This window comes from Tursiops truncatus, chromosome 10 (genome assembly GCF_011762595.2).
Source record: "Tursiops truncatus isolate mTurTru1 chromosome 10, mTurTru1.mat.Y, whole genome shotgun sequence".
In the NCBI taxonomy this organism is placed as follows: domain Eukaryota; kingdom Metazoa; phylum Chordata; class Mammalia; order Artiodactyla; family Delphinidae; genus Tursiops; species Tursiops truncatus.
Genome location: NC_047043.1, coordinates 31367492 through 31394142, shown reverse-complemented (window position 1 = coordinate 31394142; position 26651 = coordinate 31367492). Strand labels below are relative to the sequence as shown.

General features: G+C 55.8%; 2 protein-coding genes across 9 annotated transcripts; one reads left to right on the top strand and one right to left on the bottom strand.

Annotated features, from left to right (window-relative positions):
* The first annotated feature begins 1000 nt into the window (after window positions 1-1000).
* On the top strand, window positions 1001-21729 carry ABCC10 (ATP binding cassette subfamily C member 10). Of its 2 annotated transcripts, XM_033864194.2 has the most exons (22): window positions 1005-1194; window positions 1441-1612; window positions 4285-5503; window positions 6644-6871; window positions 7511-7667; window positions 7896-8005; window positions 10247-10326; window positions 10955-11126; window positions 12512-12610; window positions 13024-13213; window positions 13951-14028; window positions 14184-14378; window positions 14791-14944; window positions 15139-15328; window positions 17266-17609; window positions 17920-18089; window positions 18593-18753; window positions 19039-19292; window positions 20221-20366; window positions 20464-20561; window positions 20807-20919; window positions 21245-21729. In XM_033864194.2, exons 2-22 carry the CDS (start codon window positions 1452-1454, stop codon window positions 21396-21398), a joined length of 4473 nt encoding a protein of 1490 aa, XP_033720085.1. In that variant the 5' UTR covers window positions 1005-1194; window positions 1441-1451; the 3' UTR covers window positions 21399-21729. The 2 variants fall into 2 exon arrangements, 1 of the variants encoding a protein (XP_033720085.1); XR_012334447.1 differs by lacking the exon at window positions 21245-21729 and having other exon boundaries at window positions 1001-1194; window positions 19039-19186; window positions 20807-20902.
* DLK2 (delta like non-canonical Notch ligand 2) lies at window positions 21660-26651 on the bottom strand. Of its 7 annotated transcripts, none has more exons than XM_033864200.2 (6): window positions 26488-26651; window positions 25516-25642; window positions 25177-25240; window positions 24050-24180; window positions 23439-23583; window positions 21660-22579 (listed from the first exon to the last, which is right to left on the bottom strand). In XM_033864200.2, the coding sequence occupies exons 2-6, from the start codon at window positions 25589-25591 to the stop codon at window positions 21844-21846; spliced, it is 1152 nt and encodes a 383-aa protein (XP_033720091.1). In that variant the 5' UTR covers window positions 25592-25642; window positions 26488-26651; the 3' UTR covers window positions 21660-21843. The 7 variants fall into 7 exon arrangements, with proteins under 7 accessions (XP_033720091.1, XP_033720086.1, XP_033720089.1 ...); XM_033864195.2 differs by lacking the exon at window positions 26488-26651 and adding an exon at window positions 26043-26376 and having other exon boundaries at window positions 25516-25831; XM_033864198.2 differs by lacking the exon at window positions 26488-26651 and adding an exon at window positions 26043-26376.

Here is a 26651-nt window from a genome sequence, read left to right as displayed (position 1 = left end):
CTCTTTTTGTGAGTTAGCAGCCATTGATGATCAATGCCTAAATGATCCATTAATTATTAGGGGGTGTGAAATGTACACCTACACTTCTAAATTTGTAAAAATAGGACCATTAATTTCATTTAAATATTTTTATTGAAGTATAGTTGACTTACAATGCTGTGTTAGGAACATTAACTTCTGACATTAGAGAATCTAATGAGAGGCTTCTTACTGAGATTAAATGGGATTATCATAGTTATTTGCTGAGCTATTTTCTTTGGGCGCTGCACATACTTGTGTCAGATCTATACCAATACCATGCCCCTTAAACAAATAATAAAACTAAGATGCAGAAGTGACTTGCCCAAGATCACACTGCTAAAAATTGGTGGGGTCAGGATTCAAACTGAGGTCCATTGAACTAAAAGCTTATGTTCTTCCACTGCTTTCCTAAAAGATTTATTTATTGCGTTACTACTCTAAGCAAGGCACTTGCACTTAGCACTGTAAATGAATTATTCAACTCTCTCAACACTACTTCGGTAGTGGTGTTATTGCCCCCTTTGTAATGACAAAGAAGCTAAGGTTCCTAGACGTTAGGCAACTTCCCCAAGGCCATACAGCCTTGGAGTAAGGAAGGAAATGGTTCAAGTGTCCGTAAGCGGCACGAGGCTCGCATGTTTGGCTTCCCATCGCTGTCAAGCTGTAAGAATTAGAGTGCAATGCATGTGCCTGCTAGTAAACAGTAAACAGATGGGAGCGAGTACTCTACGTGAGAGGGTATGGCTGACGCTGCATTAGAGGAGCTGAGATCAGTGCATTTGCAAGTGTCCTGAGAGGCAGCATAAGCGCGCCATAATACAAGGGGCTCGCCTCCATAGAGAGAGAGGGAGGGGGAGGGGGAGGGGGAGGCGGAGGTGGGGGGAGGGCGAGATGCGCAGGCGCACAGAAGCCCTGCAAAATTTGGGAGGTCATCCCGCCTCTAGGGGGTGCCATGCGAGCCTGGTCAGGGTCCCAAGCCGGCAGCACGCTCTTTTGCTCCCACCAGTGCTGAGGATCTCGGGATCCGGTGGAAAAACAGCTTCTTCAGGTGATAGGTTCCAGATCTCTGGGGGCGGGGACGCAGGGAGTGGGAAAAGCGAAGCCCGGCCAGGTGACCAGTCCAGAAAGCCGCCTGCTCCTGGGAGCCAAGCCAACTCCCTTTCTACCGCTGAGGTAACGCAAGAACGGGCGGTGTCTGGTTTCGGGGCGGCAGCAAGGGAAGGTCCCGCTTTGTGGGCGGGGTTGAAGGCGGGGAGGTCCGGCAGGGGACGCGCTGTCACTCTGCTCCATCCCCGCTTCCTGGTCAGCGTCCCGCCCCCTCGGGTGCCTGCTGCCTGCCTGCGCCTAGCACTTGGGAACGCGGATTCCCCTCTCTCTGGGAGGGTCCTTCCCTCCCTCCACCCTCTGCTTTCCTCTCAGGTGAGGCCTCCATGGAGCGGTTCCTGGCCCACCTGTGCGGCACCAGCGTGTCGCAGCCTCTCCCTGTGTGGGAAGGGGACACCACCGGCCACTGCTTCACCCAGCTGGTGCTCAGCGCCCTGCCCCACGCGCTCCTCGCTGTGCTCAGTGCCTGCCACTGGGGCAACCCGAGGTGGGTGCAAGAGATCTGTCCTTGTGTTCTTGCAGACCTCACTCGAAACCCACATCTCCGCGGAAGTGTAACCGAAATAGTGAGATCTCTGGAGTAGGGGGCAAAAGTAGAATAAAATGTGGGCATAACCACTCTGCAGCATTGTGGCTGTTTGGGGCAAGTTACCTGGCTTCCCTGAGCCTCATAACATTGTCGGGAGATTTAACTTAGATAATGCATTTAAGCATATAGTGCAGTGCTTGGCACATTTTTAAAGGCCTGATGCATGATAGAAATCATCACTTTTGTAGATTTTCAGATGCGCAAACACAGTTGTCACGAATTGGAGGCAAAAGTGGGTGAGCAATGTTTTTAAGCCAAAAAGGTTAACGTGTGCCGAAGATGTTGGACCAGTTTCTCACCACTTCCATCTAGGAAACCTCAGTGTTTCTAGGCTAAGAAAAGCATATGTACTCGTTGGAGAGGAAGCAGTCGGTAGAAGAGAAGAGCAAAATCAGAACCTTAATCCTTCCTGAATTTGGGGCTATAAGGTGTAGGTGCTAAACTCACCTTGATTTTGTACTTAGTTCCTGTATGTCTAGATATGGCTAAAGTTAATCTCACTCTGGCTACTGATAAGGCAGGAGGAATGTCTGGTCTGTCTTTGGGAGTCCCTAGTCCAATGGACAGACTATGTCCTTACCTAAGATGAGTTAGAGGATGATGAATCCCTTCCTTGTGTAGGAGAGGCTTCAGAATTGCTTGGTCTGGGAGTAATCCTGATTTGTCTCTTATGCAGAGACAAAAGTCTGGAGAGGGTTAGTCAGTCAGCACAGAGTGACACTGACTAACTCAGAAGGATTATCTGTGCTCAGAGGAGTATCTTTTAAAAGTTGGCCTAGGGCTTCCCTGGTGGTGCAGTCGTTGAGAGTCCGCCTGCCGATGCAGGGGACACGGGTTCGTGCCCCAGTCCGGGAGGATCCCACATGCCGCGGAGCGGCTGGGCCCGTGAGCCATGGCCGCTGAGCCAGCGCATCCAGAGCCTGTGCTCCGCAAGGGGAGAGGCCACAGCAGTGAGAGGCCCGAGTACCGAAAAAAAAAAAAAAAGTTGGCCTAGTCCTTTGGGAACTCACAGTGTAAGGAGAAGGCAAGAAAGACCAACATGTAATCCACAGAAATTGTGGTTATCTCACTTCATTTAACAGATTTTTGCAAGTTGCTGAAAAGGTTTAGAGAGATCCAGAGTCTCAGACAGGAAAGGACCTCAGAGGGCTTTGGGTCCAGACTCCTCACTGCTCACTGTGCTGATGAGGAAAATGAGATGCAGAGAAGGAAAGAGTCTTGCCTGAGTTCATAAGACTGGTTAATGGCCAGCTTGGAGCCAGTGTACCAGCCTCCAAGGGCTCACAATGTTCTTCTGTCCCCACATCTTAGAAAAAAGAATTATTAAAGGTTGACTTTTATCTGAATGTAAACCCCTCCATATAACTGTGATCACTGAATTTTTTAAAAGAAACCCAAAACATTTTAACCTACAATTAAAATTTTCAGTAACCCAGCCCTACCAACAACAAAGGGAATACAGATTTATGTGTTTTTATATGAACCTCTTCTTATATGAACCTTCAAGGTGTTCTGATATGTACTGTTGCAGGTGTGTTTTCCTGCACTTGAGTTTTTAAAAAATTAATTAATTAATTTTTGGCTGCATTGGGTCTTCATTGCTGCGCGCAGGCTTTCTCTAATTGCGGCGAGCAGGGTCTACTCTTTGTTGTGGTGCGCGGGCTTCTCATTGCAGTGGCTTCTCTTGTCGCGGAGCACAGGCTCTAGGCGCGCGGGCTTCAGTAGTTGTGGCACGCGGACTCAGTAGTTGTGGCTCGCAGGCTCTAGAACACAGGCTCAGTAGTTGTGGTGCATGGGCTTAGTTGCTCCGCGGCATGTGGGATCTTCCCAGAGCAGGGCTCGAACCCGTGTCCCCTGCATGGGCAGGTGGATTCTTAACCACTGCGCCACTAGGGAAGCCCCCCGGTACTTGATTTTTAATGCAGGCAGATAACCCTTTTGTTTATTAAAAACGCTTTTTGCAAGCCAAGATGATACAAACAAAACTGAAAAGAGGTTTTTCTTCAGCTAATGGAGTCACAAAAATGATCCACACCATCTTCTACAGCCATTGGAGAAACAGAGAGTAGAATATTCTGAGGCTTCAGAAAATTTAGGCTATAGTGTTAGTGTATAGAAGCTGTATGTAAGTCAAATTTTTATCCATCTAATAGTGCTTCGGATGAATTTAAGGGTTATTCTATGTAGATACTTTTGTAAAAATGAAAACTCATCTCTTAGTTGTTATCTGTAAGAAAATTCAGGTTTTGGGGGATTTTTTTGTTTGTTCTTTGGTGTTTTTTGTAATTGGGGTCTTCATGTTCCGTACAACATTAACTCAGAATTTTTTATTTCTGTGGCAAAAGAATGACAAGAAATGGTATAGGTAGATTAGAAAAATGGGTTAGGTTAATCCAGGAAGATTTCCTGGGAGAAAAGACCCTGAGTTCCAGAGTAAAATGGGATGGAAATAAAGTACACAGGCAGGAAAGTGAGTTGATTCCCTCTAGGTAAGTGAGTTACTGGAGGTATGTCTGGACCCTGAGTCAGCCGCGATATGCCTCCTTTTCTCTTTTCCCCCTTGTCCCCAGGAATCCAGGTTACATCCCGCGCTGCAGTCCTGGCTGGCGGGTCCGACTTGCAGCCTCCTTCCTGCTCTCCATTTTTCCACTGCTAGACCTCTTTCCAGTCGTTTTGCCACCGGGGGCAGGCCCAGGGCCCATAGGGCTAGAGGTGCTGGCCGGGGGCGTGGCAGCTGTGGCCTGGATCAGCCACAGCCTGGCCCTGTGGGTGTTGGCTCACTCCCCTCATGGCTGCTCCCGGGGGCCCTTGGCCTTGACTCTGACTGCCTTCCTGCCAGCCCCAGCCCTAGTGCTGACCCTGCTATGGCACTGCCAGCGAGGCACACTTCTGCCTCCACTTCTCCCAGGGCCCCTCTCCCGCCTATGCCTTCTCATCCTGCAGCTGGCTGCACTCTTGGCCTATGGACTGGGCTGGGCAGTCCCTGGGCGGCCACAGGAACCCTGGGCCCAGGAGCTCCTTCTCTCCGAGGGACAGGAACCCGAGGTAGCTGAAGATGGGGAGAGCTGGCTATCACGCTTTTCCTATGCCTGGCTGGCACCATTGCTGGCCCGTGGGGCCCGTGGAGAGCTCCGGCAGCCCCAGGACACTTGCCGCCTCCCCGACAGGCTGCACCCAACCTACCTAGCCCGTGTCTTCCAGGCACAATGGCAGGAGGGGACCCGAATGTGGAGGGCCCTGTATGGGGCCTTGGGGCAGCGCTACCTGGCACTTGGACTGCTGAAGCTGGTGGGAACCATGCTGGGATTCTCAGGACCCTTGCTACTGTCCCTACTGGTGGGCTTCCTGGAGGAGGGGCAGGAGCCACTAAGCAATGGCCTGCTCTATGCCCTGGGGCTGGCCGGTGGGGCCGTTCTGGGCGCTGTGCTGCAGAATCAGTATGGGTATGAGGTGCGGAAGGTGACACTTCAGGCACGGGGGGCTGTGCTGAACATCTTGTACCGAAAGGCTTTACAGCTGGGGCCCGGACGCCCTCCCACTGGGGAGATCCTGAACCTACTAGGCACCGACTCTGAGCGGCTGCTCAACTTTGCTGGGAGCTTCCATGAGGCCTGGGGCCTGCCCCTGCAGCTGGCCATTACCCTCTACCTGCTGCATCAGCAGGTGGATGTGGCCTTCGTGGGTGGTCTGATCCTGGCACTGCTGCTGGTTCCCGTCAACAAAGTGATTGCCACCCGAATCATGGCCAGCAACCAGGAGATGCTACAGCACAAGGATGCACGGGTTAAGGTGAGGGGCCGTTTGGGGTCCCTCAGTTATCCAGAGTCCCCAGGTCCTCCCATGCACTGTGCCTGAGAGAGTGAGTGTGATCTAGAAGTTGAGAGCTCAGACTGGAGAAAGACAGACATGGGTTCACATCCCAACTCTACCACTTACTAGTTTAATCACTTCAGACAAGTCACTTAACCTCTTTGGGACTTCGTTTCCTCATCTGTAAAATGAGGATAATAATAGCTTGCCTCATAACATAGTTGGAGGATCGTATGAGATACTGCTTGGCAAGTACCAGTCCCAAAGTAAGCACTAAGTAAGTGTAGCCTGTTAGGAATATTATAGTATTAGCTCGTGCAGCCCTAAGAGCAACCCTAGGAGGTAGGAGGTAACCTGTCTGGGGCCAAATGGGATTTTAGTGTTAGAGCCAGGACCCAATCTCCCACCTCCTCATCTCAGGCACAGAGCACCCCACAACCGCATGTGAAGAGGCCTAGGAGCACCCCAGCTACCTCTTAGGGGTGGGCTGTGGGGAAAGGAGTAGGTCTCTCTCCTGCCTGGGCCAACTCTAGGTGTGAGGGTCTGGCTGAGTCGTTCTGGGTTGTGCAGTGATTGTAGTACCTTTCCAGAGGGGATGATGGGCTTAGGGAATCCATACAGCGTGGTTGTCAACCTCTTACGGCAGTAGCTCCGAGTGCTAATGGGGAGGGTGGTGTCTCTGAAAGCTGGTTATGGCATGAGGCCTTTTCCCCTACCCATGACAGCTATTGACTAGTCTCCGGGGCCACCTGGGAAGGCTCCCAGTGCCTCCCTGGCTTGCAGGCTGGGGATGTTTGAATGTTAGGATTCAAGGAGTTCCTCTGGCCCTTGCCTGTCTTGCCTGGCCCTGTCATCTGCCTGACTCTGGGCTGTGGTGTGCCCTCCTACACCTGTATACTCCGATAGAAATAGTTCCCATACCACCTGACCCCCCCTTTACTTTCCGCCGCTTCATCTAGGAAGGTGGGAGGATTCCAGCTCCAGCCTGCCCCCAGCTGGAGCATATGGGGGCTCAGAATACCTGACATCTTGTGCCAGGATCCTGGGGGAGACTGAGCAGAGGAGAACACACGTGAGCAGTGTCTCCACTTTGTACTGCTCTCTTGTCCCCACCCCTAGCTCGTGACAGAGCTGCTGAGTGGCATTCGTGTCATCAAGTTCTTCGGGTGGGAGCAGGCGCTGGGGGCCCGTGTAGAGGCCTGCCGAGCTCAAGAGCTGGGGCGACTCTGGGTCATCAAGTACCTGGATGCAGCCTGTGTGTACCTGTGGGCTGCCCTGCCAGTCGTCATCTCCATCGTCATCTTCATCACCTACGTCCTCATGGGGCACCAGCTCACTGCCACCAAGGTGAGGACCAGGAGGGGAGGGGACGGCTGTAGGAATGCATGGGAGAGAAGCAGCAGCAAGGAGACTGCAGTGGAGTGAGGGGTGGACTGGGGCCCTCAGTGCTGGCTGGGAAGGAGGGATGGAGGGTCCCTGGCTGCCTTATCCTTTCCCAACCAAGGAGAAATTCTCTGAAGGGACCTTTCATCTGGAGCCTCGGATATATAACCCTTCCCTCTGCGAAGGAATTCCTTTCTTTCCTCTCCTCTTTCTGTCCTACTTCTGGTTAGGTCCCCTTATCCTCATTCTGATGGCCTTGGAGGAAAAGTTCATGATCCAGTGCAGGGTGGATCCAGTGCTGGGTATAGCCAGGTGATGTTGTACTTGGAAATTCTGAGAAGGTCTCAGAGTGAGCTAGGTGTGTGTGCTTATCAGGGAGCAACCTGGATCCCTGGAGGAGTATCTGGAATTTCTGGGATTCTTGGACTGGCCACCTCTGCCACCTCTAACCCAAGATTGTCCAGCAAGCTCCTCAGTTTTGCTGCTGCACTGTTTTCCCCTCCACAGACCTGTCTGCAGGGCCACCCATAGAGCAGGCCTTCAGATAATTCCCAAGCTTCAGGTGATGCTCCAACCTTTCCCCCCACCTTCGACCCCACTTAGGTGTTCACGGCCCTGGCACTGGTGCACATGCTTATTCTTCCCCTCAACAACTTCCCTTGGGTGATCAATGGCCTCCTGGAGGCCAAAGTGTCCCTGGACCGGATCCAGCGTTTCCTCGACCTTCCCAACCACAACCCCCAGGCCTGCTACAGCCCAGGTAAGGGGAAGCTGGAGGGCAGAACCTGGCACAGGGGAGGAGGGAACTGTAGCCCCTTGGTTGCTGTACACAGATGCTGCCAAGAGGAGCCAGAGGCAGCAGAATTTAGGCGGGACAGGTGGCCATTTCCTGGGGGAGAATCCTCAGACCAAGACTGAGGCTGAATTAGCCCTGGGCGGGTAGATTGTGGATTAGAAGCCCAAGCTGAGTGGCTTCTTCCTTGTTCAGATCCTCCGACAGAGCCATCTACAGCCTTGGAGCTACATGAAGCCCTCTTCTCCTGGGACCCAGTTGGAACCAGCCAGGACACCTTCATCAGTCACCTCGAAGTGAAGAAGGTTGGTTGGTCAGACACCCTAGTAGAATCCCCGGACTGACGAGGGACATGCAAGCTCAGTGACGGATAAACAAGGACAGAGCCAATCATAGCAAGATGGCCCAGTGGCTCTAATTACTGAGGGAAGGACCAGAGAGGTTTTGGTGAGCAGGTTCTCATTGGAGAGGAGATGATACCTTATCTCTGAATGTCAGTTTTCTAACACACAACCACTTCAGAGCAGTCACATCTCTCCCTGGTCACCAGACCATTCACATCTACCCAGTCCAGTCCAACAATTGCATTTTTCTCTCCGTGTCCCTCAGGGGCTGTTGAGTTCAGAACAGACTCCAGAACTTATCCAGCATCTTCCCCGGGGTAGGGACCTCCGGGAGAGGCCCAGCAGCATCTGCTCAGAAGGATTTTGAAAATGGTATAGATAATCCTCTATTTAGCCTGGTGAAAAGGAATCACACCCTGTGACTCACACTCTGGCATACATCATCAAAGAAGCACTTGAAAGAACATTCCTGGCAGGACGGCAACTCCTCTTCACCGAGTCCTGAGTTTTCACTCTCCCCTGACCCGTGTCCAACCCTTTGCCCCACAGCTCAACCCAGCGTCCTCCAGTGGAGCCTGAACTGCCTCTGCCGCGTTTGGCTCATGTTTCTGGCTTGCGCTGAATGTTTTGTTTTTCCTCTTAGTTCAGGCAAGACAAGGCTGGAATTTTTGAAAGGAATTTTACTAATGTGTCAGTTGGGGCTTTTTTGGATATAAGTCATAGAAACCCACTGGAGCTAGCTTAAGCCAACAAGAATTTGTAAGAAGGATATAGAGATGAATTGCGGGATCCACAGGCAAGCACGTGGGCAGATCTCAGCAGCAGCCCAGAGCCAGGCCTCGACTCGCCGAGCAGCTCCTTCCGTCTGCTTCTCTTTCTGTATCTGCCTCATTCTTCTCTCTCTGTGGACCTGCTCTCCACGAGCAGAAGACTGCAGAGAGCCCTTCCACTTACAGGCCACAGCCAGAAAGAGGGAGGCTTCCCAGGGAAGGGTCTCAGGTTGGTCTGGTGTCCACTCGAAGATAGGCTAACCCTGGCTGGCAGTGTGGGACATCACAGTCAGAGCTGCTAGGAGCCCCACCTGTTTCTTTTTTTTTTTTTTTTTGCGGTACACGGGCCTCTCACTGTTGTGGCCTCTCCCGTTGCGGAGCACAGGCTCCGGACGCGCAGGCTCAGCGGCCATGGCTCACGGGCCCAGCTGCTCTGCGGCATGTGGGATCTTCCCAGACCAGGGCACGAACCCGTGTTCCCCGCATCGGCAGGCGCACTCCCAACCACTGCGCCACCAGGGAAGCCCCCACCTGTTTCTGTGGAAGGAATTTTTTTCCATTGTGTACAAAGAGTATAGCTCCATGAATGTATGTTACAACTAAGCAAGGAAGGGAGCACAGAGAATTTTAAACTGCAAATCACAGAAATGGGTACCTGTGCAAAACATTGTTTTTGCCCTGAGCTATTAGAAATCTAGCTGCAGGGACTTCCCAGGTGGCGCAGTGGCTAAGACTCTGCCTGCCAGTGCAGGGGACACAGGTTCGAGCCCTGGTCCAGGAAGATCCCGCATGTGGCGGAGCAACTAAGCCCGTGCGCCACAACTACTGAGCCTGCTCTCTACAGCCCGCGAGCCACAACTACTGAGCCTGTGAGCCACAACTACAGAAGCCCGCACGCCTAGAGCCCATGCTCCGCAACAAGAGAAGACACCGCAATGAGAAGCCCGCACAGCACAACGAAGAGTAGCCCCCTCTCACCGCAACTAGAGAAGGCGCAAGCACAGCGATGAAGACCCAACGCAGCCAAAAATATATAAATAAACTTATTATAAAAAAGAAAAAAAAAGAAATCTAGCTGCAGGTGGAGTTAGCCAGCCCAGCATCCGGGCCCCAAAGCCTGGAGTCCTTCCTTCCCCTCACCCCATCCTGGGTCGCCTGCCTCAGACCTTTCCTTGGAAGTTCTCAGGCAGTTTTCCTCCCGTGCTCTCTGGCACACTGCTGCTCTCCAAAGGCCCTTCACACAGTGAAACTGATGCTTCTCTGAGTGGAGAATAAAACACCCTACTCCCCTGGGGCCACACGGCATCTGTCACTGAGGCACAGCTCAGCCTGTGGGGTGGAGAATTCTTTCCCTAGAGAGAAGCCTCCATGGGATGATTGCTATCCCAGGGCCTCAGGAGGGAGACCTGACACTTGTGTGGCTTCCTTGCAGGGTATGCTGGTGGGCATCGTGGGGAAGGTGGGCTGCGGGAAGAGCTCACTGCTGGCTGCCATCGCGGGAGAGCTGCACAGGTAAGCAACTTCCAGCGCCCTGTGTCCTCAGCTCTGCCCTTCGTCAGCACTTTCCTGGCCCCTGCTACATGGTGGACACCTTTTTAGAGGCCACAGGATGCCAGGATGAGCAAGACATGGTCCGTTTCTTGGGAGAGTTCTCAGTCTGTAAAGGGGAAGGAAGTGAAAGTGGGTTCTCAAAACCATCACCACAGAGTGTTAGAAGTGCTGTAATAGTGAGTGAAGAAATAAATGGAAACAGCCGGCATCAGCTACTCTTTCAGAAAGTGTGCTTGTGCACGGGAGGGATCCAGAGAGGAGCAGAGGTGTGAGGGAGGGCCTTCTTATTTCATGGTGAGAATGAATGAGTGCAGGGTGGTGGCCACACTCTCTTCTGAGCACATCGACATATGACAGCTGCTTGGCTGCAGCCGAAGAGCAATTTCTTCCCTTCCCCGTCCAGAGTGAGCCTCCAGCCTCATTAGGATCCCTCGACCTCAGTGGCTGCCCATCTAGAGAGCCATGTGACATGGAGCGGGACCCCGTGTAAAAGACAGCAATCTGGAGAGGCTTCTGAGAGGCAGGGGCTGGGCAGAAAGGGGACCAGCGGGGCGCCAGCCTCCCATGCTGCTGGCCTGGTTCTCTGCAGGCTGCGGGGGCGGGTGGCAGTGTGGAGGCTGTCCAAAGGCTTTGGCCTGGCCACCCAGGAACCCTGGATCCAGTTTGCCACCATCCGAGACAACATCCTCTTTGGGAAGACGTTTGATGCCCAGCTGTACAAGGAAGTGCTGGAAGCCTGTGCCCTCAACGATGACCTCAGCGTGAGTGCCTGGCCGCCCGCTTCCCCGCGTCCCTAACACCGCAGGTCAGAGACTTGCTTCTCTGGGAAGGGGTTGCTTGTACTCAGGCATCATTTACCCAGGACTGGCCATCAGGCTTTGATCCTCCCAGAGTGTCCAGCTTCTGCACAGGGCCTGGGTGGGGGTGGGGGGGAGACTGGGTGTTCCACACAGCAGCCGAGGGAACCCTGCAGCCTTTGGGACTAGGGGAGGGTTTCCTATGAGGCTTAGCTCTCTGTACATCTGGCTAATGATCTGATTCAAGAGGCCTTCTCCCACCTCCCACTGGAAGAGTCAAGGTTATTCTAGAGAAGTCTGGCAAGCCCATCAGACCCCCCACATCCAGAATGCTAAATTTAAGGGGGATGAGAGTCCAGCTTTCTCCCGTGACTTTCCCACCCAACCCCCATATCCCCTGCAGGACTGTCATCAGCACAACCCTGTCCAGGTAGATGTGGAACTTCCCTGGAAAGGAGGACCTTTGACTCCAACCATGGAGCATCTTATGTCCACTTATCATTTGTTTCTACATCAGGCATTTCCCAAATGCCTCCTGGGTACAGGGAGCTGTTCTGTGTACTAAGAAAAATGAATCACAAAGCTTTTCCCTCAGGGGAGCCACCATCTGGTCGACCACAGGTGCTTCCTCTGGTATGGGGACCCCTTAGCTAAGGAGACCTCTCCCAAGGCCACAGGATACCTCTTCCAAGGCTCGGGATACCTTCCTTCTCTAAAAACCTAGGAAAGTTTCACTTTGAATTTGGCCATCTTCATCCTTGCCTGTTGAAAAGGCAGGGTAGTGAGTGTGACAGAGTGGTTAAGGATCTACATTCGTGTCCTGCCCTTTGCTAGCTGTGGAATGACCTTGGGCAGGGTACTTACTCTGAACTTTGGTCTCATCTGTGAAAATGAAATAACGTCAACTTCATAAGGTTTCCGTGGGGGTCAGATGAGATGATGCCTGTAATGTGCTCAGCACATAGAAAGTGTTCAACAGGGGACTTCCCTGGCAGTCCAGTTGTTAAGACTCCGCGCTTCCACTGCAGGAGCCACGGGTTCGATCCCAGGTTGGGGAACTAAGATTCAGCATGCTGCGTGGCGCAGCCAGAAAAACAAAAAACAAAAAAAGGAAAGCTTATTAAAAATTCCTCAAGAAAAAAAAAGAAGAAAAACGTGTTCAACAAATGCTCTTTTTTGTTGGAGTTGTGGTTTGTCCCCTCTGGCTCACATACCCCAAAGTCAAGTCCAGTCTCCTCAAGTTCCCTGGCTCTCTGACCCCCTCCATCTCTTCCCTACAGAGGGATAGGAAATGGGGTGGAAAGTATTGGGGGGCTCGCTGACCAACACTGCGGTGCCTGTCCTGTCAGATCCTGCCTGCTGGGGACCAGACAGAGGTGGGGGAGAAGGGTGTGACCCTCAGCGGAGGACAGCGGGCCCGGATTGCCCTTGCTCGTGCCGTCTACCAGGTAAGTTGAAGATGGGGGAGCCCGGAGCCTCGGGAGCTTCGCTGGGGAGGGGGCAGTGTGGGGATATTTTCATAGGCATCCGGTTTCTTCCCTCTCCCCTGCATACTCCTAAGGTGTTGGTCCCTTGGCCATCCCAGCCCCCTTTTGTAGATTGAAGGCAGAATTAAAGGCTCTTTAAAAAGCATTATGTGGCTTGAGGCACTGGGACCCAGCAAAGCTGAACACTGGCCCTGGGGCACTGGCCTTGCATAACTGGAGGGAAGTCCACCCTCTGGTCTCACCACCTTCTTTACTGCTGTAGCCCCAGAGTTCCTCTCAACCATATTCCGGGATGGCCTCAAGATCACGTCCTAGGAGAGGTCTGGGTTCTGGCCAGAGGACTTGATATCCATGATGCCCCCACCTCTCCCTAGGAGAAGGAGCTCTATCTCCTTGATGACCCTCTGGCCGCCGTGGATGCGGACGTGGCCAACCACCTGCTGCACAGGTGCATCCTGGGAGTGCTGAGCCACACCACGCGGCTGCTGTGCACCCACCGCACCGAGTACCTGGAGAGGGCTGACGTGGTGCTGCTGATGGAGGCCGGGCGCCTCATCCAGGCTGGTAATGTGGGCCACCAGGGTGGGAGCCCGGCTGAGCGAGGGAGCCATCTGCTCGGGTGCGACAGATGGATTGTCAAGTGCAGACTCTGCCACCCCCTCTGTGTGTGATCTGGGCCCCGTCATACTTCTGTCTAATGGGAGACCCTCTTCTGCCTTCACAAAACTGGTGTGAGGAACAGAGAGCAGGAGGGAAAGGAGCCTGTGGCTTTGTGACGCAGGCTTTGTGACTGGGAGCTTTGGGAACTTAGAGGCCCAGGATCTCAGAAAACAGTTTGATGTCCTCGGAGAAAGGAAAGCAGTCAGGTTTAGAACAATCATTTTATTTAAAAACAAATAAACAGAAACTCTGGTGGATTATTATCCAGAGGGACATGACCATTGGCACGTTCAGTGGAGAGAAACAGGAGCAGATGAGGCTCCACCAGCGGGTTAGGAGTTCCAGGAAGCATGAGGAGAAAGCCCAGCGGTAGTGAGAGGTGCCTCTGGACAGGGTTCTCACAGGTGGCCGTGACTCTCCTCCCAGGGGTGAACATTTTCTGTCTGTGCTGATCGGACTCCAGACAGAGAGGGATGGACTTGATGGTCCTGCTCAGAGTCTGCGGGTCCAGGGCACAGCCCTGCTAGGGTAGGTCAGGGAGGGGGTCCAAAGAGCATGGGAGGTGGATTGGCTCACATGTCTAGAAAGGCATAGAATATACCCAGAAGAGCCCCCTCCTAATCTCCCCTGCTGCCTTCCAGGGCCCCCTTCTGAGATCCTGCCATTGGTACAAGCTGCCCCCAAAGCCTGGGCTGAGGATGGACAAGAGTCTGACCCAGGTACGGCCCGGGGTGAGAGGAAAGAGCCTGCTCTTCGCCACCACACTTGTAGGGAGATGTTTCTAGGAAGCTTGCCTGCCCCTGAAAACACTAAGGTTTTCAACTGTCATCCTGTAAGCTTAATACCCCCCCGCCCACCTCCCTGATTCTCACAGTCACAGCCCAATCAGTACAGAACCCAGAGAAAACAAAGGAGGGGCTGGAGGTGGAGGAGAGCACGTCTGGCCGCCTGCTGCAGGAAGAAAGCAAGAAGGAGGGCGCCGTGGCCTTCCACGTGTACCGTGCATACTGGAGGGCCGTGGGCTGGGGCCTGGCCCTCGCCATCCTCTTCTCTCTGCTCCTCATGCAAGGTAGGAGTAAACCCTGCAGGCCTTCATCCCACCCCCAGCCCTGTCGCCTAGGTCCCCATCACATCCATCACCTTGTACTAATCACTACAAAGCCCAGACACTCGACCATGTGTGGGCGACAGCTGGGACTAGAGACATGTCCCCAGTTCTGAGGGTCCCAGGAACCGGGAGCCGGGGGGGAGCGGGGATGCTCCGTAGCCTTCTTCTGATCTGCCCCCAAGGCTGACTCCCGTTCTGCAGATTCAAGATCACGCTCTCCCCAGAGTTGAAGGGTGATGGGCCCAGGAAAGAAGTGGACACTGGGGAGGACATAAGGTGGGGACGGCTGGGGAGGAGGGTGGAAACGGGGCTGTCTGAATAGAAGGAAGAAGATGAGCTGTCTGGCAGCTTTCTCCTTCCCATCCCCACCCAGCAACCAGGAATTCGGCTGACTGGTGGCTCGCCCACTGGATCGCTCAGCTGAAGGCAGCCAAGAATAGCTCCCAGGAGGCGCCAGCTCCCACCAGCCTGGGCTCCGCAGGGCCCCTGTCTGCCCAGTTGCTCTTCTTCTTCCCTGGAAGCCTCTAGTGAGTGGCTGGGGCCAGGAGCAGGCCTGGGGCTCTCAGAGTGGTTGCCAGGCAGGGAGTGAGTTGGGGGGCTGGTGTTCCAGGGCCTGTGTCTCCTGGAGGGTGGGGAGCAGTGGCGTTGGGAGGGGCCGTGGGGAAGGGACCCCTGAGTGGCCCCACTTTTGGTTACCCACAGCCCCCTCCCCACCACCCAGCACCTCAGTGTTCCCACTGCCCAAAGCTGCCCCCAATGGCTCCTCAGACATCCGTTTTTACCTCACCGTGTATGCGACCATTGCTGGCGTCAACTCCCTCTGCACCCTTCTCCGGGCAGTGCTCTTTGCAGCGGGTACCCTCCGAGCAGCCGCCACCCTGCACCGCCGCCTGCTGAGTCGAGTCCTCATGGTGAGGGGATGGGAGGGTGGGGGTGGCATGGGGGGCCCTTCCGGTACCTGGGCTCCATCAGGGGCCCGTCCCCCCTCCTGGTCCTCAGGAGAAAACAGCCCCTCACAGATGGGTGCAGCACTTGAGACCTGGAGAGGCCAAGCACAGAGCAGCTGCCTGGGTTCAAACCCAATTACTTAGGCCTATAGCTTCCTCATCTATAAAGCGGGGAGAAGAGAATCTTCCTCAGATTTACTTCCGGCGCAGAGGACTGAGTTAATCACCCCTTAGTTCACGTGAGATCCCTCTTTAATTTTATGTATTAATCCATTCCTATTTATCTGCAAACCCTGTTTTCATTTCCTCTCCTTCCCTTGATAAGCAGCCATCCTAGGTGTGTTTAATATGTATCTTTTTGGCTTTTTGCAAAATGCCTGTGTTTTGTGTGCACATAGTTTCATAAATGACATTCCTTTTCTCAGTTTTTATTTAGAGTCTTTCTAAGGTCCATCCCTGTTGCTGTGTGTATATATAGTCTGTTGCTTGCCCCATAGGTCATCATGAGGATTAATCAGTACATCGAAAGTGCTTAGGATATAGTACCTGGCATATACTAAGTGCCCAATTACAATTATTATTAACGATGTTGTTATTATTACGAAGCTCTTTTTTTGTCTGTTATCTTATTAGGGTCTCATTATAACCCTGTGAGGTGGGTACTATTATCCTCATTTTACAGATGAGGAAACAGGCTCTGAGAGTGTGTGCAACCTGGGCAAGGCTAGTTCTGTGGCCGTGAACCCAGGACACGTGGGTCTTTCCCTTGCCTCACCAGGAGCAGCTGCCCACTGTCTGCCCACATCTTCAGGCTGTGAAGGAATTAATTTCTCATAAGCTGGCTTTAGGAAATGCTTCAGCAAGCCCTTTTTTTTTTTTTTTTTTTTTTTTTTTTTTTTGCGGTACTCGGGCCTCTCACTGTTGTGGCCTCTCTCCTGTTGCGGAGCACAGGCTCCGGACGCGCAGGCTCAGCGGCCATGGCTCACGGGCCCAGCCGCTCCGCGGCATGTGGGATCTTCCCAGACCGGGGCACGAACCCATGTCCCCTGCATCGACAGGCAGACTCTCAACCACTGCGCCACCAGGGAAGCCCTCAGCAAGCCTTTTGACCTAGTGCCCTGCCTTAAGATAGGACTGATCCCCAAGTAAAGGCAGAGAGTTGGGGGACAGGGAAGGTAGAGAAAGGGAAAGGGTCTTTGAGACCGTACCTCCCAGTAGTAAGTAGTCTGAATAGCTAGCAGTTACCAAGCACCTGCTCTGTGGCAGGCAGACCCTACTAAGCTCCTGACTGCTGTCTGTGGCTTCAGTCCTGCTGTCAGCCCCGGGAGGTACAGTTTCATTACTATCCCCCTTTTTGAGATGAGGGACAGGGGCCTTGAGGAGATGAAGCCCTCTTACGTGGGGTCTCACATCTGGTAAGTGGCAGGGCTGGAATCCAAGAAGCAGTCTGACTCCGGAGCCTGAGCGCTTGACCATGGGACAGTGTGGACTTTGACTGCCGCCCTCACCACTCTGTCCCGCCACAGGCAATCAGAATGTTCCTCCTAACGTCTAACTAAGTCTCACTCATGGCCTGAAGACTCCATCTTCTGGAAAGAGATTAGCTACCTGCCCTTGAAAGGGGGGTAGGCACGCCTAGCACAGAAGTAGAGGGGTGGCCCGCCTGGCCTCTCAGGGCCCCCGCTAGCCAGAGGGATGGGAGAGACTGTCTCTTTCCCACCTGGGGTATTCTTCCTCTAAGCTCCTCCAGCCCCGCCTCAGTGCCCCCAAACTCTGGGGACACTTTACTCCTTTCCTCTTCTCTACCTTGGGCCTTTCCCCCCAGCCCACCTCCCCCAGGGGCTGCCTCCATGGCTTCTCTGCTGACCCCTGCCCTGGCCCACCCACACCCCTCCTCCCAGGCGCCGGTGACTTTCTTCGACTCCACGCCCACGGGCCGGGTCCTCAACCGCTTTTCCTCCGACGTGGCCTGTGCGGATGACAGCCTGCCCTTCATCCTCAACATCCTCCTGGCCAACGCGGCAGGCCTGCTGGGCCTCCTGGCTGTGCTGGGCTCTGGCCTGCCCTGGCTGCTGCTGCTGCTGCCGCCTTTGAGCCTCATCCACTATCGCGTGCAGCGCCACTACAGGGCCTCCTCGAGGGAGCTGCGGCGCCTGGGCAGCCTCACCCTGTCTCCTCTCTACACCCACCTGGCTGACACCTTGGCGGGCCTCCCTGTGCTCCGGGCCACTGGGACCACCTACAGGTGTGTGAGGTCCGCCTCCTCCAACCAGTGCGAGGGGGGTGAGGTGCTGGGGGGAGGGGGCACCCCTGAGAAGAAGGGGGTCGGGTCTCAGTCTCCTGAGAAGGGAAGGGTGGGTGAGGGCATAGGGGGAAGAGGAAAGAAACAGAAAAGGGGGAGAGTGACGCTGAGCAGACCCCTACGAGAGAGCACATTGGCTCCTCCGTACCACTGAGGTGCAGCCTGTGGGCGTGCAGGTCAGCTCCGAGCAGGAGGCATCCTACGGGCAGGGCGTCTGGGCAGGTCCGTGCAGCTGTGGCGTGGCTCCCCCCAGGTTTGAGGAGGAGAACCAGAGACTCCTGGAGCTAAACCAGAGGTGCCAGTTTGCTGCCAGCGCCACGATGCAGTGGCTGGACATTCGGCTACAGTTAATGGGGGCTGCAGTGGTCAGCGCCATCGCAGGCATCGCCCTGGTGCAGCACCAGCAGGGCCTCGCCAACCCAGGTGCCGCCCCGGGACCCTTCACTCTCACCTCAGAAGTGTGTTCTTCCCAGCACCTGCCCCAGACCTCTCCCTGCACTGCCCCTACAGCCCCAAGCATTTTCACCTCCCAGCCAGGGTTCCCTGTGAGGATATGTTGTCATTCTCATCACCCACGCATTTTAGAGTTGAGGAAACTGAGTCTCGAGGAGTCACTCACCCTGGTGGTCGTGGATCTGGGACTAGTCAAGTCTTCTGATCTCCGCCCCTCCCTGCTCATCCGTCCTCAGTACTTAGCAACTGGCCCTAGCCCACCTGCCTTCCACCCGTCCTCCCTCGTAGCCTTTCCACTCTGCTGCAGCCAGCCTCCTGTGGGCCTGGGCTGGCTCCTGCATCTTCTTGCATCAATGCCAGCTTCCTCTAAATGCCCACGGTCCACAGCTCAGGGTTCACCCGTTCTTCCCAGCCATCCCCACACACATCCCAGCGTCCAAGCCTCCCCTGGCAATTGTGTTCCCTTCCCCCAGGACTTGTGGGCCTGTCACTGTCCTACGCCCTGTCCCTGACGGGCCTGCTCTCCGGCTTGGTGAGCAGCTTCACACAGACAGAAGCCATGATGGTGAGCGTCGAGCGGCTGGAGGAATACTCCTGTGACCTGCCCCAGGAGCCCCAGGGCCAGCGGCCGCAGGTAGCCTGCGCCCTCACCCCAGCCTGGGTGCTAGAACCCTGAAGGATCCTCCTGACGGCCCCAGTCTCTCCCCCAGTTCCTTTCCTTGTGCCCCCCACCATTTTTTCTCTGCTCCTGTACCGTCCCCTGTGATCTTCCTGATTTTTGTGTCCATCCCACCATCACTCCTCGTTTCCCCCACCTCTCCTCTCAGGGCATCCATCCCTCATTCCTCTCCCTTCCACTCTCCTCATTCCTCCCCATCTCACCCATCTCCCTCCCTCTCCCACCCACGGACCCCACCAGCTGGGCATTGGCTGGCTGAGCCAGGGGAGCGTGGAGTTCCAGGATGTGGTGTTGGTGTACCGGCCAGGGCTGCCCAATGCCCTGGATGGGGTGACCTTCTACGTGCAGCCTGGAGAGAAGCTGGGCATCGTGGGCCGCACGGGCTCTGGCAAGTCTTCCCTGTTGTTGGTGCTCTTTCGGCTGCTAGAACCCAGTTCTGGGCGAGTGCTGCTGGACGGCGTGGACACCAGCCAGCTGGAGCTGGCCGAGCTCAGGTCTGGGGGAGGGAGGAGAGGGGACCAGACTACTGGCACTTAGAGGAAGGCCCAGTTAGGAAGGCTTTATATAAACTCAGGGCAGACAGGGTTGATCAGGTGAGACGGAGGATGGGACAAGCAGGCGAGGATAGTGAGCTGCCAGTGCTCAGGTCGGGGTTCACAGCTGTGGTCCTAAGGTTTTCACCTTCCCAGGTTCACCTTGTACTTCCCAGCATACACCTTCCGCTCTAGACCACCAGTCACTGCCTCCTGAGTCAGAGCCTCCCAGGTGCTGTGACCTCGGGCTTGGCAGGCGGTGCTTGGGACAGCTGGAGACCTGGGCCAGTTTCCTCTGGCCACAAGGGGTCTCACCTGGAGCTAAACACGCCTCCCAACCACGTTGCCCTAGTATCATTTTTTCTGAGTTCCATGATGTGGAAAAAGGTAGGGATGCTCTGTCCTAAAGCCCATTACTGATCCCAGGCCCTGGCCCTGGCCTTCCTGCCTTCTCTTCTAACCTGTGGTGGCCATAGGTTGACCATATGGCTCCTCAGGACCCGATTTCAGGCCCGCTTCCAACCTTGAAGCATCCCCTATCCAGTCATTCCTTGGTCCCCTCTGGTCATTCTTTGCCATCCACTGCTGTCCCATGATGGGAGTCAGTACCATACGGTTTAGCTCGTGCTTGTTCTGTTTTGCCCCTCAGTGAGATGTAAGCTCCTTAAGGGCAGAGTCTAGGCCTTTGGTTCCTTTGGTATTCCTCATAGCACTGGCACAGTTCTAGGTACATGGCTGACCAAGCGGGGAACAGGACGGGGGTTACCTTCAGGTCTTATCCCCAAGCTTTTCTGAAGGGCTGGACCTATAGCTAAAACCTGTGCTGGGAGCAGAAGTGGCCACATCTCCAGCCAAGACCCCCATGTCCCGTCCCGTCCTCATCCCCCAGATCCCAGCTGGCAATCATCCCCCAGGAGCCCTTTTTGTTCAGTGGAAGTGTTCGGGAAAACCTGGACCCCCGGGGTCTGTACGAGGACAGGGCCCTGTGGCAGGCCCTGGAGCAGTGCCACCTGAGTGAGGTGATCATGTCTATGGGTGAGTTCTAGGTCCTGTCCTGCATGGTGGCAGGAGTGAGCAGGGAGGGGGTTGAGGGAGGCTCAGAACTCAGGGATGAAGATGCTGCGCTTTGCAGGTGGTCTGGATGGCGAGCTGGGCGAGGGGGGCCGGAGCTTATCTCTGGGGCAGAGGCAGCTGCTGTGTCTGGCCAGGGCTCTCCTCACAGATGCCAAGGTAAGACAAGAGGAAGGGACATTCGAGAGGGCCAGGAAGAAGGCAGGGGACGTGTGAGGGGTGGGGGGTGAGGGAGTGGACTGGGAGAGGTCTCAAGGGACCTAGTTAGCGTTTCTTTTAGAGCTGGAGGTGGGGAGCTGTGGGCTGGCCTGCGCCAGACCAGGAGGCGGGGGCTGGGGCTTATGTAGCAGCCACGGCTGACTCTCTTCTCCCTCCTCCCTGCTCATCCTCTCCACATGGTCCAGATCTTGTGTATCGACGAGGCCACAGCAAGCGTGGACCAGAAGACAGACCAGCTGCTCCAGCAGACCATCTGTAAACGCTTTGCCAGCAAGACAGTGCTGACCATCGCCCACAGGTGTGTAGGCATCCAGAGTGAGAATCTAACCAGGGGCTAAGGTGTCATGGACCCATAGCCTCCCTTCCTTTCAGAAACCCCAGGGGTCAGGGCTCCAGAGATTCCAACCTCCATGAATCTCAGCTCCGTGTTCTCCAGGCACCAACCCAGGCCCTTTGTAGCACATTGTCTGAGGGAGCCTGCAGCCCCTCCCCTAGCACAGAGCCAGGGGCTGAAGCCTGTGGGGCAGGCTGGTGCTGTCCAGAGGAGAAGAGGAGGGAAAGCAGGTCAACTTTCTCTAGGGCGTCGTCCTCCATCCCCACGCTGACCACCCTCTCCCACGCAGGCTCAACACGATCCTGAACTCAGACCGGGTGTTGGTGCTGCAAGCCGGGAGGGTGGCGGAGCTGGACTCCCCCACTGTCCTGCGCAGCCAGCCCCACTCGCTGTTCCAGCAGCTGCTGCAGAGCAGCCAGCAGGGAGCCCGCTCCTCTCCCTGAGGGCCCCGCGTCCCTGCCCACAGGGCCTCCCTCTGTGCTACCCACTGCTGCCTGGTACGGGGGGCCTGCCGCTGTTTACACCCTTCTGTGGCTCTACCTCTCTCTCACCTCCGCAGAGGGGAAAAGGGTACCCTGGGCTCCTCTTTACAAACCACTCCTTCTCGGGGGCAGAGTCCTGCGGCTTCCCCAGAAGCAGGCCTCTGCTCTGGCCCTCTTGCATCTGGGACTCCAGGCGGGTTTTTTCTGACAAAGGAGCCCACGTGCACTTCCATAGTTTTATTTGATAAAGTTCCATCTTACACTCTGTATTAAAAAAATAATATTTCTGGCATGAGGCTGAGGTCCCTCAGTGTTGGGTATCCCAGCTGAGGGGTGGCGAGAAAGGGCCAATCCACTCTGAGCGGCAGAGGAGACGAAGGAGGGGGCAGGAAAACCCCCACCTCCATCACAGTGCTGTGGTCTTCCCAGGCTCAGGGGGCAAGTCAGGCGGCAGGGGGAGCCCTGCCGACAGCATGCTAACCTGACACTCCTGGTCCTGGTGCGCCGGGGCATAGTGTGGGGCAGAGTAGCAACAGGGTCCAGGGGGGCAGACACCCCGGCGCCAGGCCCTCAGGGTCAGCAACACCGTGGACAGGACCAGAGCGGCAGTGACAGCCCCAAACAGCACCACGGCCACCAGGCTGGATTCGCCCAGCCTGGCCTCTTGCCTCCGCACTACCTCCTTCACGGAGATGCGCAGCAGACCGGCGCCCCCGCTGTGGGGAACAGGCCCCGTGGCAGGTACCACCACAGCCAAGGTGGGCCCCGGGGGGATGTCCGCTATGGTGGCGGGATCTGGGACGGGTAAGACTAGCTCGCAAGTCTTGCCACCATAGCCACTTGGGCAGAGACAGTCAAAGTCGTGGACCCGGTCCCGACAGCGGGCCCCTCTCTGGCATGGGTGGCTGGCACAGTCATCCAGGTTGATGGTGCAGAAGCGCCCAGCAAAGCCCTCAGGGCAGAGGCAGGAGAAGCGGTTGATGCCGTCCAGGCAGGTGGCGCCGTTAGCACAAGGCCGCATCAGACAGTCGTCCACGTTCACCTCACAGCGGGCACCCACAAAGCCCGCCAAGCAGCGGCATGTGAAGTTGAGGGCGAAGCCCTGGTCGTCCTGGCACTGCCCGCCATTCCGGCACGGGGAGCTGAGTGGGGTGGGAGAGGGCATTTTACCGACTGCCATCTGCAGGGTAGCCCGGGTGGACATCCTGATCACTGCCACCACTACCACCCCCCTTCTAGCTATGTCACCTTGAGCCACTTTTCTGTGAGACTCAAATGCCTCATTTTAAAACTAGGATTAGGGGAATTCCCTGGCGATCCAGTGGTTAGGACTCTGCTTTCACTGCCAAGGGCCTGCGTTCGATCCCTGGTTGAGGAACTAAGATCCCACAAGCTGCACAGCACGGCCAACAAATAAATAAATAAAAGTGTTAAAGAAATTTTAAATAAGTTTTTTAAAAAAATAAAAATGGGATAAGAGCAGTACCCAGCTTCCCAAATGGTAAGGGTTAGATGAGATAATCCAGGGTCAAGCAAGTAGCAGAGGGCCTGGCCCCAAAGCAAGGCTCAAGGCAAGTGTACAGTTATTATCCACGCAGGCTCTCAGGCTTGACCTGGAAATGAGGAAGAGTCCAGACCTGTAGGCCATTTCCCCATTCACCACGAGGCATAAGGCTGCTGTGTGGAACAACTTTAGGGGCTGCGTGCCACCCTTCCTGGGAGGATGAGGGGAGTCCTAGGCCCTCAGCCTCCCCACCCAGGGGAGTCACACACTGATGTGTTACACCTCCAGCCCCTGTAGATTTTTGTTGTTGGAGAAATGGTTCACATGGTACCAAAAAAGTTGAGAAACCCTACAGATACTCTGACAGACCGGGTTTTATCTTCGAGTACCCCCGTGTGGGACTTCTGACCGTCAGCCCTAACGCTGCCCCACCATCCTCTCAACAGTCCTCTCTCCTCCATCACCAGATCCTCATCTAACCTGGGGCCAGCACTCACCCTGCCTGCTCACAGGGTCCGGCCTTGCGCTCACAGTCACGGCCGTGGAAGCCCGGTGGGCACACACAGTGGTACTTGCCGCCCCCGTCATATACGCACTGGCCTCCGTTCCGGCAGGGGGACTGTGTGGTACAGATGTGCTCATCTGGAGAGGAGACCAGGAGGGCTCGGGGTTAGCCCCTCATGTCTGGCACCCAGACCTGCCCAGGCCCCACCCAAAGTTCTGTGGGCGTGGCTCATACTACAATCCCAGCCTGGGCTGGTACAGTGTAGTGGGGGAAAACAACAACACTGAATTTGGAGTCGGGAGGCACTCAGCCCTGGCCCTGTTAGTCTGTCTCAAAGTGCCTTTGGGCAAGTTGTATCTTGCCTGTAGATCTCAGTTTCCTCATCTGTGATATGAGTACAGTTTTCCGCAGGTGTCTTGCCTACCACATAGGGTTGTGTTTAGGACCAGTTCAGACAACAGATAGGTATAAAGTCTAAAATTATAAGCTACCATATATTTTCGGGTTTGAGCCAGACACAAGAGGCGCTCAATAAATAAGGATGGACGTTCTCCCAAGACACATGGGGTCCCCAAACAACAGCTACCCTCTCTACTCCCCTACCTTTGTCACAGAACTTGCCTGCCCAGCCACTGTGACAGATGCACTGCCAGGGCTGGTGGCAGGTACCATGCTGGCAGCCAGGCATCCTCACACAGCGCTCACAGTGCAGCCCCTCCCAGCCCGGGTCACACCTGATGGGGAGAAGCACAGGGTCAGGGCTCTGGGTAGAAGGATGTGAAGAAATGGAGGAGGCAAGATCAAAGCTTCTAGGAAACAAATATGGCAGCCCCCAAGTGAAAGCAGGCCTATCCCGGGTTGATATAGGGCTGTGCAAGGTCACGGGACACATATATGGTATCAGACCATCAGACACCAGCATTCAAGTCCTGGTTCTGCACTTTGTCTAACCTTTCTGAGCCTCAGTTTTTTTCACCTGTAAACTAGGGATACACCTGGCAGGGATGTGTGGAGGAGGAAATTACGATGATGTCTAAGTGCCCCCAGCACAACTCCTGGCATGTCTGAGGTGCTTAGAAACATTTTTTCTAAAAAGAGTGACCTTGAAAGGTCATCAGGACTATCTTCCTACCCTGATTCCAGGGCAAAGGCCTGCTCTACTTCAGAGAGTCCCAAGCACCCTCGGGACCTTGCCCTGTCAGCTCATTTCCTTATGACCAGACACTCTTTTCCTCCTGCTGCAGAATTTGCCCAGCCCCACCCCAGTGAGTCAATTACTCAAATTCATCAGAAAAGACTCTCGTAAGCGCTTCTCCGCAGCAACCCTTGCAACAGCCTTTCTTTTCCAGGCTAAACCAATTCTATTTATGTCTTTCCTTTATCTCCCCTTTTCCTTATGGCTCCCACTCTCCACACTCCCTCAAGCTTTGGGTCTTTCTCCTGGTATCTTGAAGAGGAATGTTGCAGAATGCCTGGTTGGGAGAGTGAAGTGGGGAGCTGTAAGCTAGAAGAAGCAAAGGAGAGGCAAGGCAAAGGGGAACTGGGGAGGAGTAAGCACAGGGTGAAGGGCTGGCCTTCTGCCCTGTGTGCCATGTGCACGAGGGGATGGGGAGAGAGCAGTAGAGTCTTAAGCCCCTAGACATTCTGCTCTGGGGCTTGAGCTGGTTGTGGGTGTGGAGGCCCGGGAAATGTGGAGCACAGCGTTTGGGAGCACGTGCTCGGAGAGGTACCTGCAGGAGCCATCAGGCGCACAGCAGCCGTGGGCCAGGTCACAGTGGGAGCTGCAGTCATCAGCTGAAAGAGATTGATGTGAGAGGGGTGAGCCCGGGGTCAGCGCTCAGCTGCCTGAGATGCGGGGCTAGGGAGAGGATGCAGGGTCCCAGTAATTGGGTGGACTCAGCTCTGGGACAGGGCAGAACAGAGACTCAACCCATTCCAAAGGGATGTCCTGGGTGTCGCCAACCCCGCGGGTCGGAGCGCCTGCAGTGCCATCTCTGGCCGGCAGAGGTCAACGTGCAAGGGAGGGACAGCCGCACAGGGCCGTGACCTGAGCCCAGGGGAGCGCTCACCTCGGGCAGGCTTTACGGGTGCCCCCAGGATGCACAACAGGCACACGAGATGTAGGCAGCGGCAGCCGCTGGGCATGGTCAGCCCCGGCCCCGGGAGGGACAGACGGACCGCCAGACGTGCGGACACCTGTGGGACGGCACAGGCTGGGAGGCGGCCGGACGCGGAGATAGCGGCACAGATTCCGGTTCCGAGTGATAACGAGCCGAGAGGGGAGAGGGGCATCCAGACAGAAAAAAGCGGTGGGGGCAGCGGAGGGAGGGGGCTGGGAAGGTCTGAGCAGACGAGGGGATTGGAGACAGGAACCGGGAGGGGGCTCTGTAGGAAGGAGTTGAAAGATGGGCAGCGCAGAGCGAGGTCAGGACACTGGAAGGGCCGGGGAACGCAGTCGGACGGAGAGGGACAGGGAACAGCGCCGAGGGGCGTCCTCGAGCACGGGGGCGACTAGGGGGCTGGTTCCCGGCAGCGAGCAGTCTCTGCCCCCCACCTCCGACTCCCCGCAGGACTTGCTCCCGCATCCCCTTCCTACCTTCACGGCACTCGGCTCGGCCGCGGCGCGGGGCCTGGGCACCCCAGAACGCCCCCAGCCCAGCGCGCCCCTGCCCTCGCGGTCCTCACCTCGGGCTGGGAGGCGGCGCGCCCCGGGGCGCAGAGCGAGGCCGGATCCGACGGACTCAGCTGAAGGGCTGGGCCGGGGCGCTGGACCGCCCTTAGCGGGTCGCGGGGCCGGGCGCCCAGGCGGCTGCCATGCGAGCCAGCGCTGGGGAATCTGGGGCTCAAGGCGACCCCGAGCGGCGGCGGCGGCGGCGGCGGCGGCTCTTCGCACGCGCTCAGGCCGCCTGCCAGGCGCGGCGTGTGCCGGCGGAGCCCGCCTCCCCCCTCCCCTCCCGGCCCGTAGCCGGCCCGCCCCACACCCGCCCGCGCCCGGCGCCCACCCCCGGCGACGCACCGCGCACCCCCAACCCGGTGCTCACCCTTCCTCTGGGCCTCGCGCTCTCCTGGGACCCCACCCTCCGCAGCCGCCCGACCTCTCCGCACCTCGCTCTCCCTGATGGGAGGAGGAAATTATGGGAGTCTAAATGGGAGCGGACTGTAAAGGGTCGGCCAAATGTGCACAGCCGTTATTCTCCATCTCACA